General features: G+C 43.3%; 1 protein-coding gene across 3 annotated transcripts in view; it reads right to left on the reverse strand.

Moving 5' to 3' along the window:
- Positions 1–155: 155 nt before the first annotated feature.
- Positions 156–13,108, reverse strand: part of ADNP2 (ADNP homeobox 2) — a 31,302-nt gene continuing 18,349 nt past the window's right edge. For all 3 annotated transcript variants that reach the window (XM_032422712.1, XM_032422711.1, XM_032422710.1), the window contains exons 4-5: positions 9,295–9,384; positions 156–4,799 (exon numbers count right to left, since the gene is read on the reverse strand). In XM_032422712.1, coding sequence (XP_032278603.1) covers positions 1,626–4,799; positions 9,295–9,384 — 3,264 coding nt within the window. In that variant the 3' untranslated portion in view covers positions 156–1,625. The remainder of the gene's footprint in view (positions 4,800–9,294; positions 9,385–13,108) is intronic.

Genomic DNA, 13,108 nt, shown 5'->3' on the forward strand with positions numbered 1-13,108 from the left:
GTGGGGACAGTGGTAACTCATTAGCTCTTTTGGGTTATGCTAACTCTCACAGTGACAAGTAATGTTTTTTAGCAAACAAGCGTGGTATCTATTTCCACATTTAGATTATTCTTGAGTCACAGTGACGTACCTGTTAAAAGAATTAAACAGTTCTGTTTGCAGTGGTATAACAAATTTTAATTCAAAATAGACACTCTGAAACAATAGGTTAAAAAAAAAATAAACTTCAACAAGCTCTTTTTGGATTTAAACAGAGCACACCAACAATCACAGACCAGTTTCACAACTGCCTCAAAAATGCACATTATAGCAATTACATGCAAGTATTCTATGTTTTAAAATCCATACGGTAACATCATCTTATTTCCCAGAGACTGTCACATCCTCTGAGTGTGCTGGACAGGTGCCTCTGCCATATGTCACCAGGAATATGACTTAAGGTCTAAAGTGACTGGTCTCCATTGCTGGTTCTGGTGCTTTGAGTTATTCTGTGTGTGGGGGGGGGGGACCCCAGAGGTTTAACTGTACAAAGGACAGGAATACAGTGGAGTTCTTTAGCAATACAGCATCCCATTAACCCAGACAACTGGGCCCATTTCTCCAGAACAAACATGTTCACCTCTAGGAAACTGTCAAAGGTTTAATACACCAACATGGAGATGGTTCTTGCTCTACTCATTTCACTTTGTCCCCTGAAAACCTATGTCTACATTTCAGTTAGTATCCACACTCAGGGGTAAAAACTGTATTCCTGAGTAACATGGTCCTTCCCTTTCACTGGTTTATCAACAGCTAGGTTAGGAGTTTGTGTGTGTGTTCAGCATTTATTCTAAAGGCACTAAAAATTTATTGTCTTACTTTTGAATGGAGAAATGACTTACAACCGTATCAAAAAGGGGAGAAGTCTACACTGAGAAGTATTTCTGCACCTACCAAATTGCTGTATTTGTAAAATAACTCTTATGAGCTAAATAGCGGGCTTCAGATTCAGTGTAATTTTAACAAAGGAAAACATTTGGTTTTCTAGAATTTATAATAAGACAACAGCTGCTAGGACAAACTTGAAGAAATGTAAATCAAAATCATAATCTAGTAAGCAAGTACCTTGCGAAGAAGAAACCAGCCTAAGTTAATGCAGTGCGTCCTCAGGGAACCACACACGTCAGCGGGGTGTGTCCTCACTCCTCTCAGCACTGACGCTTACCATTTGCTGCCGCACGTGAAGCTAACTGAGGGAGCTCAATGCAGTTAATCAAGTATTCTGAAACAAGCTGAAATTTCCTTAAACGAAAACACAAACATACAGATTTCAGTTTCCATCCTACCGTACTGACACTACTGGGAAACAAGACGTGCATGAAAGATCCAAGGATTTAATTTACATGACAGGGAAGAACTAAAATACTTGTCACAAAATCAAACTGCAGGAAACAATAAACTTGAAAGAACTATTCGCTTCTTTTATATAGAAGTCTTTCTGAGCACCTGAAATAAATCTAAAGAGCAGCATAAAGACCACTGAAATTGATTAGTTCAACATACAGTGAAGAAAATAACATTTTTTTAAATCTCAATTGAAAAAAACCACTAATTATCTAGTACTTTAGATTTCCTAATTTGTTTTTTTACAAGTTTTGTGGCTCATACTCAAAGTTCAACCTGTGTTTAACATTTTTAAGTTCAGACATATCAAAGCCTAAAAGTACCGAAGGCTTATGATTTTTTATTGCTTTCATGCAAATATATCTTCTTTTTCCAAAAAATGAAGCCACGTCGATTTTCCACACCCACAAGAGGGATGAAAGAAGTTCTATTTCCTTTTTACTAGGATATGGTCTCTTGTGGAAATAATCTCTAAGAAATTGCTTTTTTTCTTCATAAGAACGGTCTTCATATTTTTTAGGGTTTAATGCTAAAATCTGAAGAGCATCATCATTAACAAGTGACCCCTCTGTCCTGATTTCATTCCTTTGTCTTTTCAAAGGCACCACACTCGCCACCTTTTCGGGAGCCGGGGCTGCATCGCTGCTGACGACGAGAGGTCGCTCCTCCACGTCCCTCTGGTCTTCTGCCCCCAAGTGGCCATCGGGCAGCTTTCTCTTCACAGAAAAACTGGAGTCGTGGATCACCTCCCCGTTCACTAAGAGCACTTCGCTGTTCTCGATCAAGTTTGGCTGGATCTGGAGGTCGGAGCTGCTGTCCTTTGGGGCACTTCTGCAGCGCAGCAGGTGGATGGCAATGGCTGCCAGGGTCATGTTGCCAGTGTAGACCCCACAGCAGTGGATGCACTTGAACGCAGGAGATTTCAGAATTGTGTGGACAGTTGGTGTGATGTGGTGCCTCTCCTTCAAATGCAACTCATACGCCTCAGTCGTCACAAAGGTGCCAAAGCAAAAGGGGCAAGTCAGTGCTTGTTTGCTGGGGCTCCCGGAGGCACCCTCTATCTGCGGCCTCACCTTAATGTACACGGGCACGAGTGACTTGGAGTGTATCCCAGCCAGGATTGCCAAGTAGACCTCCCGCTCCCCAAGCTCTTCCTTTGGCAATATGGTAATGAAATCAAGATGGGGAAACATCAGGTTGCCGTTAGCATCGAGATCCAACTGAAAGCCTTTGTTACTGTAATCCACAGGTAGTTTCTTCTTCCCTCGGTGCACAGTCCTACTGTGCTCTGAAAGACCTCTGATGTCATGGAAAGTGCACGGACAGAACACGCACCCCAGGCCGTGCATGAGCAAGTGATGGATCAGCTCCTCCTCGGACACCAAGCATCTACAGGAGAGACACCGAACTGTCTTCTCTCGCATCCACTTTAAGAATGGTGCACATGCGGCCAGCTTCTCAGGCTCCGGTTTCTCAGCAGACCCGGCTTCACTGTGCTTGTGAGCCACTTCCATGTGAACCTGGTAGACGTTGGAAGGGAAGAGCTCGTTGCAAACTGGACAGGTTTTCCACTGCTTCGCCTGTTTGAGCGCCTGGTTCGCTTCTGCCGCGGATGGAGAGGCCTGAACAAACATACTCTGAGTGGCGTTTACCACCACTGGAGGAGACGGCATGCTGGCCATGGAGCTGGCCACCTGGGCAGCTGTGCCCGACTGCAGCAGCTGGATGGGCATCTGGGGCGGGGGGACAGTAGCAACGCCTCCTGGAGGCACAGGCAGAGTGACAGACACGGGGGCAAGTGTGTATGTGGGAATCCCATTCACCTGTTTCCCTGTAGGAATGAGCTGTCTGAGAATAGAGCCTGATGTGAGGAACGTGGTGTTCTGAGAAGCGCCAGGTCTCACTGGCTGATTTGCAGGCAGAATGCTGGTGCTCACAGACTGGTTAAGTTGTAGAACCCCAGGTCTCACTGGCTGGCCCACAGGGAGCACCCCGGACATGACAGGCTGACTAAGCTGAAGAACACCAGAACTGATACCCTGGTTCACAGGCAGAACGCCTGACGAGACTGTTTGGGTTGGGGAAAGGAGCCCAGGTGGGACCACCTGGCCGGCAGGCAGCACTCTCAGTGGGACCGTCTGGCCAGGAGGGAGAACCCGTGGCGGGACCGTCAGCCCCGCAGGGAGAACCCCTGACGGGGCCGTCTGGCCAATGGGGAGAACCCCTGACTGGACCACCTGGCCAGCAGGAAGAACCCCAGAAGTGGCTGTCTGTCCCGAAGGGATAACCCCAGCAGGGGTCATCTGGCCTGCAGGAAGGACCCCTGACGGGACCGTCCGACTCACAGAAATCACCCCTGGTGAGACAGCCTGAAGAACCCCGGGGGTGACAGATGGACTGACAGGAAGGACGCCAGGCCCCACAGGCTGGCTGAGGGGTAAAGCCCCGGGGCGGATGGTCTGGTTCATGGGGAGGACGCCAGTTCCCACAGGTTTATTTATAGGTCCAACTGGCTGACTCAAGGGCAACACAGGAGGGTTTGCTGACTGGGTAAGTGGGACTCCGTGAGAAAGAAAGACTGGCTGGGGAGCGGAGGGCGGCAGAGGACTGGAGACCAGAGTCACGTGGGACTGCGCCACGGCGGGCGGAGAACGGGTGAGGCTCCCAGAAGTGCCCGAGGCCACGGTCGCTGGCGGGACCAGGGCCTGGCTCTGGCTGTTCTGGGGCAAGGCAAGACGAAAACAAGGGGGTGTGGCCGCGAGGCCGGGGGCGCTGCTGTTCGGGGGTACAGCCAAAGGTGCCACTGGCTTTGGGGCAATGTGCATTTGCTTCAGAAGCCCAGGCTTCTTAATATGTTCTGAAATCACGGACCTAAGTTTATTCTCCAAATCCCTGTGTATGTCTGACGTCAAAATATGATACATGAGGGCGTCCTGGCTGCTGGCATTGGCGTTGCATTTTTTACAGTAATACCTGTCGGCCGGCGGCATCTTCTCAGTGGGAAGGCCAGCCTCGGTTTTCGGTTGCTCACCCATTTCCTCAGTTCGCAGGCCAAAGTAGGAGTTAATTAAGTAGTGAAAATGGGCTACCAGCACATGCTTCTTCATGCTGTAGTACAAAGTGTTTGAAAAGTTACATTTTAAACATGTAAAGCTTATTACATCACTCCTCGAAGATTTAGTTTCACCTAAAATATTCACTGTGTAGTTCTGGACTTTCCGAACAGGTGCATGGAACATTCTGAAGTGCCTTCCCACAATTTTGGGTTGAGAAGAAAATACACAGTTTGGGCAAGGGATCACCAGCTCCTGATCAATTTCATCTTCATGGTAACGATGTAAATGATTTTTGAATGAAGTAAGCACTTTTGTAGAGTATTTACAGAGGCTACAACAGTATGGCTTTGTTCGATATCTCTGTTAAAAGAAAAGAAAGTCAAGCGTACTTTAGTACAAAGATCAGACGCCACACCCTCTATAGTCCACAAGAACCTGATGCTTCCTCATTAATGTGCTGGATAACGTACACCACCACCCCTCACAGAACAGTGTTTCCCCTAACCAGGGAAAGCTTTTTCTTAAAGGGCCTCCCCGTAAATACTGCCCCCACGCCAACTACCTGGAGCTTCCACTGTAACACACAAGCACCCACAGACAATATGCAAATCTCTGCGCAAGGCTTTGTGCCAATACAACTACAGACACTAATTCAATTTCATAGAATTTTCATGTCACAAAACAGTATTCACTGCTTTCTTCTCAAACATCTGAAAATGAAGCAGCTATTCCCAGCTGCAGACCGTACACACAGGACCTGGCCCACAGCGCCTCGCTCGCTGACCCCTTCCAAGCCATCTCCTAAGCCACAATCTCATTACGCCAGCAGAAGAAATTCACTCAATTCTCTGCAAGAGAAAATTCATCTCTCCCCTTCTCATCCCACTTCCCATAGTTCCAATGTTGTTTTTACTCCAAACTCTAAAACCTCTAGAATTTATCTGCAAATAACCTAACATGCAAATTGTTAAACCCGTCATTACTTTTACTTCCCTCATTCCTAGAGAAGGTAAGAGCCGCATGGACAGTGCTTACCCCATGCAAGTGTCCAGTAAACTATGTGACAACCAGGAAGGAAAGAGGGCTGGACCTAAGGCACTCCAACAATCCTGAGGGAGCTGCGGGCCAGAACACAGACAACAACGCAGAATTCCTCTCTAGGCCAACATGAGGGAATTCAACAAGCTTGGGGCACACGGACGGGCATCTGTACGAGAGCTGGCTGGCCGAGAAATGCGATGTTAAACATCCAAAACTTTGCTGGTTTGTGAAGGTCTGAGAGTCACGAAGTCTTTGGTCTCATAAGTCTCCAGACCCTAGAGCTGGTGAACCACAGAACGCTTGGCCCTGGCTTCATGGAGGAAGAAGAGAAGACCCGGGCCGACTAAACGCTTCACCCGAGGTCCCGCCATCGGCGGTGGGAGAGACCTCTCTGCGACACTGCTTCTTGCTATCACAGTGGGTCACCCCGTCCTTCCTAAGCCTGTGCTCTCAAGTCCCCCCCACACACACACATATTCAGGAGTTTTCTCACTCCTATTCACACAGGCTTCCCTCTTGCCACAAGTCAGAGAAATCACCCAAACATGTTCAACAACATGGAATTATCTTCTCAGCAATTAGCAAAATCCCAGCTTCTGGCATTTCTGATAGGATCTAGAATAAACCTACGGCAATGGCTGACCCTAGACCACAAACTAAAAAAACAATAACCCATATTTCACTGACTGTAAAAGACCTCCCCCCCATATTTTACTATCTCAGATATCTGAATATACCTTACAACTAATACTTCAATGGTACAACACAGCTTAAATGAAGTATTGCTTTAGTTTTATTAGAGGTTCATTAAAAAATGGTGTATCTAGGGGCGCCTGGGTGGCTCAGTTGGTTAAGCGACTGCCTTCGGCTCAGGTCATGATCCTGGAGTCCCAGGATCGAGTCCCGCATCGGGCTCCCGCTCAGCAGGGGGTCTGCTTCTCCCTCTGACCCTCCTCCCTCTCATGCTGTCTCCCATTCTCTCTCTCTCAAATAAATAAATAAAATCTTTAAAAAAAAAAAAAATGGTGTATCTAGGAACATAGGCAATAATTTTGTAGTAATGTACGGTAACAGATGGTGATTACACTTACCATGGTGAGCACTGAGAAATGTAGTTACTAAATCACAGTTGTGCATCTGAAACTATCATTGTATGTCAATTATACTTGAATTATACATTTTTTTACATTTATTTATTTATTATTTAAGTAATCTCTACACCCAATGTGAGGCTCCAATTTACAACCCCAAAATGAAGAGTAGCATGTTCCACCAACTGAGCCAGCCAGGCATCCCAATGATAAGTTTTTCTAAATGGTGTGTTTTATACTCAAAGAAATACTATAGTAAAAAACCAGTCAGTGAAAATTACACTCAATGAAAGAGCCAACAGAAATTACTAACAGCTGCATGTTACTGTTAGTGATGAATAGATCTTTGGGTTAGGGAAAGATTTCTTAAATACGAAAACATAAACAAGATCCATAAAGGAAAAAATTGATAAACTGAAATTCATCAAAGCAAGAAAGCTTCTGCTCTGTGAAAGACACTGTTTAAAAAATAAAAAGACAAGCCACCGGCTAGGAGACAATATTTGCAAATGTCATACCTAATAAAGGACTTGTATCCAGAATACATGTTGTAGGCATGTTCAAGTCTCAATACGAAAAAATAACACAATTTTTAGCAAATGGGCAAAAGATATGAACACTTTACCAAAGAGGGCCTCCAGATGCCAAATAAACATATGAAAAGATACTCAACATCTTTAGTCACCAAGGAAATGCAAATTAAAGCCAGGGAAGGTGCCACTACACGCCTATTAAAATGGAAAATAAGTGGATAAATCCATAAGCACCATAACCCAGCAGAATCAAGTCTAGCTTAGATGCAGAGTAACTAGACCTCCTACATTACTGAGGAAAATGGTAAAGCCACTTTGCAAAACAGTCTGGCAGTTTGTTATAAAGAGAAATATGTACTTATTTACCATATACAATCCAGCAATTTCAAGCCTAGGCATTTACCCAAGAGAAATGAAAGCCTATATTCCTATAAAAGCCCCCTGTGAAAGTTCCAGGATGAGTGATCACTCGGGAGCAAGGCAAGTGTGAGACCTGGGCCCTACTGGCAACAGAGGAAGAAAAATGACCAAGGCCAGATGCAGAAGAGTAGAGTGAGGAGGACTGGGTGCTGGCAGCAACCCTCACCCTGGACATGCACCAACCCCCTGCCAGTCAGTCTGAGGCTGCTTCCTCAGGTCCCACACTGAGTTCCATCACCTAGTAGAACCTCAGCAGGTCTCTGTCCCCAAAACCCAAACATCTAACAAATCTCTTTTCTCTGAGCCCCTGAGAACCTCACTGTAGCATGAGCCACACATTCCGGCCTGAGTGCACATTCCTGCCACCGTAGGAACAAAGAGGACTCAGGCAGTCATCTAGCAGACAGCACAGTCTCTACCACACTGGGCAGTGGTGGTTTTTCTGAATATAGTATCTAATCAACAAATTCAATCTCTACTATTTCATACGGTTAACACTTTATGCCTAGGCCCTATTCACCCCAACAAAAACAAACATCTTAAGAAAAAAATACCTAACTTGTACCTATTTGTATCAGGGACTCAAAAATCTTTACCTACTTTGTAGCAGGTACTCAAAAAGTGTTTCTTGATGAAAAGCTTATAATTATATATTATACTGCATGTTACTTTATAGGATCTTCTGAGAATTCAGAAGAGAAAAACAGTGAGGCGTAAGATTCATGAAGTCAAGGTCTTCAAAGCAAGGCATATTTGAACAGCCATGTGCCGTTTCAAGCAGGAGAATAACCAAATCAAAGTGGTTTCAAGGCATCTTGTGGCAGGAGACCAACAGGTGGGACACAACCCAAAAGCAGAGAAGTGGAACACAGGAGGACTGTTGGCAATAGAAATGTTTTTAAAGAAAACTGTGACAGAACAATGATTGACTAGTAATAGGAAAACTTTTTTAAAGCCAAAAGTCCCAAGGCCAACGTGACTTGGACAAATGGAGGGGAGAGGTGAGAGTGGTGGAGTGGTGGAGACTGGGACGGTTAAATCAAATCTGGGACATGCTGAGCTTGACACTGATGAAGGTGCCAGTGTTATGGATGGCTGGGTGGTAGGAAAGGTTTTCCAGAAGAAAACACTTTAATAAGGAGAATTTAGCTTCAATCTGCTTAGGCTTGAGGTCTCCAATTATTATAAATTGTGTTCCTCATCTCAAAGATTCATATTTTTTTTTTTAAAAGATTTTATTTATTTGAGAGGGAGAGAGAGAGAATGCACAGGAGCAGGGGGAGGGGCAGAGGGAGAAGCAGACTTCCCACTGAGCAGGAGCCTGACATGGGGCTTGATCCTAGGACCTGGAGATCATGACCTGAGCCAAAAGCAGAGGCTTAACCAACTGAGCCACCCAAGCGCCCCATCAAAGATCCACATTTTTAATGAAGCTTCTGAAACCAGGATGAACCTTCATCATACATAATGACATGGCAATTCTTTTTACTCAGAATAGTTATAAATCCAAGGCCCTTCTTACATGAGTGGCATCTTATGATCAAGGACAAACAGTAGTTTCACTACATCACATTATCAACTTTATATACAGAAAACTCTCAAAGTAACAATGATTCTATACTATAAAGCATTTAATTTTGTTTTTTTTTTCCCGCCTCCCCCTTCCTTATTGATCAGCAATCCCAATAACGTGTGATGTTCCTCAGAACTGAAGTGACACTTACCCCCAACTTCTGAGGAAATATAAAAATCAAATACAAAAATACATACCACTTTCTTTCCAGAAGGTTCCCAGAGAGAAATATCTCCCCATGATGTGTTAAAAAAGTACTTCTCTCCTGGATCAAAGCCTTTAAGGTCCTTTTAAAAAGGGAGAAAAAGAGAGATCATTAAGCAATTTCAGAAGATAAAGAAATATTTAATAACCTGAAGGGATTATTTAGCACCTAAGAAATCTACGTGGGAAAGTGAAATGAAAACACAGTCCATGAACAGACTGTGGCAGAGCACCCGTGAAGCACGAGAAAGGAGGAAAAGGCTGAAATAATCCATTTAAAATTAAAGTTTTAAATTATAGTTAAAAATTATAGTTTTATAAGAAATAAACAGCTGACATTTCCCACCAATAATTTTTAAAAGATCAAAGCTGCATGAGTGAACGCCGTCTTCCATCAGTGGTGAGCACCTGGAGGATGTGCGAGGGAGAGTATGAAGTGGAAGCTCCCAGTGTGTGCCTGACCAAGGACACCCAGAGTCAGCCCTGCGGAGGGCGGTGTGGACAAGGGTGTGGCTAACACAACAGAAAGGGGGTGAGAAGAGGGTGGAGGGTGTTGGACACTGAGAACTGAGCAACCAGATGCAATGGGGTTCACAATCCTGTGTTAAACAAACCAAGTGTAAAACATATTTGGGGGAAATTGGAGAGATCTGAATATGGACTGGGTGTTAGATAAGAAAGACACATTTAATGACAGAGAAAGAGTAAAGTAACTGAAAAAGTAATAAAAAAGCATGATAAATATGAGCTCACTGTGGTGAAGACTACTCACACATAAACACACGAAAGAAGAAGCTGAACAACAAGATGTTAATAGTGGTAACCTCTGAATGGCAGGAACGTGGCATTTTAAATTTTATTCTCTAAAGAAATGACTACCTGTATTTTCTAACTTTCACAGTTTATATTGCCATTTTATAATAATTAAAGATTTGTAATATAAAGAAGAATTAGTTAAGCCAGATAATGATGTAACAATTGCCTTCAAATATACCTATGCTGATACACTGCTTAACAACTCAACTCAGAACTAGAGAAAAGTACAAATTATTGTAAGGGTTTATTTATTTATTTTTTAAAAATTTTATTTATTTATTTGACAGAGAGAGACACAGTGAGAGAAGGAACACAAGCAGGGGTAGTGGGAGAGGGAGAAGCAGGCTTCCTGAGGAACAGGGAGCCCGATGCGGGGCTCAATCCCAGCACCCTGAGCTGAAGGCAGATGCTTAATGACTGAGCCACCCAGGCGCCCCTATTATAAGGATTTAAATTGGAAATAACGTATTCTGAGGTTTATAATATATATAGAAGTAAAATATATGGTAACAACACAAAAGCTGGAATGGGAAACAAGCCTAGTATTGTAAGGTTCTTTTTCTTTTTAATTTTTATTTATTTTTTAAGTAATCTCTACACCCCACATTGGGCCCAAACTCATAATCCCAAGTTCAAGAGTCGCACGCTCCACCAACTGAGCCAGCCAGGCGACCCTTGTAAGGTTCTTACATGTGAAGGAGTATATTAGAAAGGTAAACAAATACATATAGCTAATAAGCCAATAATGGAAATGAAATGGAATCATGAAAAATATTCAATCCAAAAGAAAGCAGAGAAAGAATAAAAAAAAACCCAGAAAAGTCAAGTAAAAACAAACAGCAAGACAGGAGATTCAAACTCAACCATATCAATAACCATTAATTAATATTAAATAACAGGGGCTGGAAACCTTTCTTTTTTTTATTAAGATTTTTATTTATTTATTTGACAGAGAGAGACACAGAGGGAACACAAGCAGGGGGGAGTGGGAGAGGGAGAAGCAGGCTACCCGGCAAGCAGGGAGCCCGATGCGGGGCTCGATCCCAGGACCCTGGGATCATGACCTGAGCCGAAGGCAGACGCTTAACGACTGAGCCACCCAGGCGCCCCTGGAAACCTTTCCTGAACTAAAGGCCAGATAATAAATATTTAGGGCTCTGCCAGCCATTCAGGCTCTCACACAACTCAGTGCTGCCATCAGGCACAAAAGCATCCATAAACACTAACAAGCATGGCTACATTCCAAGGAAGTTTATCGACAAAACAGACAGCAAGCCAGGTTTGTCCCACAAACTACAGTTTGCCTACTCCTGGTCTAAATACTTAAATTAAGAGGCACAGGCTATCAGACTGGGCAAACAAAAACAAGATCCAATTACATGCTATCTACAAAAATCTCACTTTAAATATAAAGATATAGACAGGTGAAAGGTAAAAAGAAAGAACTGTGTCATGCTATTAATCAAAAGAAAGCTGGAGGAATTACATTACCACCACACAAAGTAGATTTCAGGGGGAAAAAAGAATATTAACATGGATAGGAAGTCACTTCATAATGGTAACAGGGTCAATTCATTAGCAGAACAAAGCAATCCAAACGTGTACGCACTTTAGAAAGAGAAAGTACATGAAGCAAAAACTGAACTGAAAAGAGAAATAAATCCAAATTTATAGTTGGGGACGTCAACACACCCTCTTCTCTCAGTGAGTGGTAGAACACTCACACAAAAGTCAGGAAGGATAGAAAGGACCGAACACAATCAACCAACCTGACCTAACACTGACAGACCTCTCTACCCAATAACAGCAAATAAACATGAAACATTTACCAAGACAGAGCTTATGCGGAGCCATAAAATAAGTCTCAATAAATTTAAAAGGACTAAAATAATTATGAAGTATGGTCTCCAACTAAAGCAAAATTAAACAGAAATCTGTAACACAAGGTATACAGAAAATCCCCTAATCCTAGAAATTAAACAACATACTTCTAATCCATGGATCAAAGAAGAAATCAGGAGCGAAATTAGACATTATTTCAAAACTGAATGAAAGTGGAAACAGTAAAATCAAGTTTGTGGGATGCTTCTAAAGCAATGCATAAAGGGAAATTTACAGCACTAAGTACTGAGAAAACAAAGACCTAAAAAATAAGATCACTACAGCTCCTACAGATAAGGAAATAATATGACCTTTATGCCAATAAATATTACAACTCAAGTTGAAATGAATAAATTCCTCAGAAGAAGACAAACTACCAAAGCTCACTCAAAAAAAATTAGATAACATGATAGCCTGATATCTAGTCAAGAAACTGAATTCATTGTTAGTCTTCCCACAAAGTGGGGCACCTGGGTGGCTCAGTTAAGTATCCGGCTCTTTATTTTGGCTTAGGTCATGATCTCAGGGTCATGAGATCAAGCCCCACGTGGGGCTCCACGCTCAACGGGAAGTCTGCTTGAGATTCTCTCTCTCCCTCTCTCTCTGCCTCCCCCCACTCCCCCTACCCCGGTGATGCTCATGCTCTCTCTATATAAAAAATAAAATAAAATAAAAACAAAAACAAAAACAAAACCTTTCCACAAAGAAAACTCCAACTCTAAAGGGCGCCTGGGTGGCTCAGTCGTTAAGCGTCTGCCTTCGGCTCAGGTCATGATCCCAGGGTCCTGGGATCGAGCCCCGCATCGGGCTCCGTGCTCAGCGGGGAGCCTGCTTCTCCCTCTCCCACTCCCCCTGCTTGTGTTCCCTCTCTCGCTGTGTCTCTCTCTGTCAAATAAATAAATAAAATCTTTAAAAAAAAAAAAAAAAAGAAAAGAAAACTCCAACTCTAGATGGCTTTGTTAGGAATTCTACTAAACATTTACAGAAGAAACATTATCAATTCACAAACTTCCAGAAAATAAAGAGGAAGAAACAATTCCCAGTTCATCCCATGAGGCCAGAATTACCCTGACACCAAAACTAGACAAAGATACTACAAAAAATTGAAAC

This window comes from Phoca vitulina, unplaced genomic scaffold (assembly GCF_004348235.1).
Source record: "Phoca vitulina isolate PV1807 unplaced genomic scaffold, GSC_HSeal_1.0 scaffold27, whole genome shotgun sequence".
Taxonomy (NCBI): domain Eukaryota; kingdom Metazoa; phylum Chordata; class Mammalia; order Carnivora; family Phocidae; genus Phoca; species Phoca vitulina.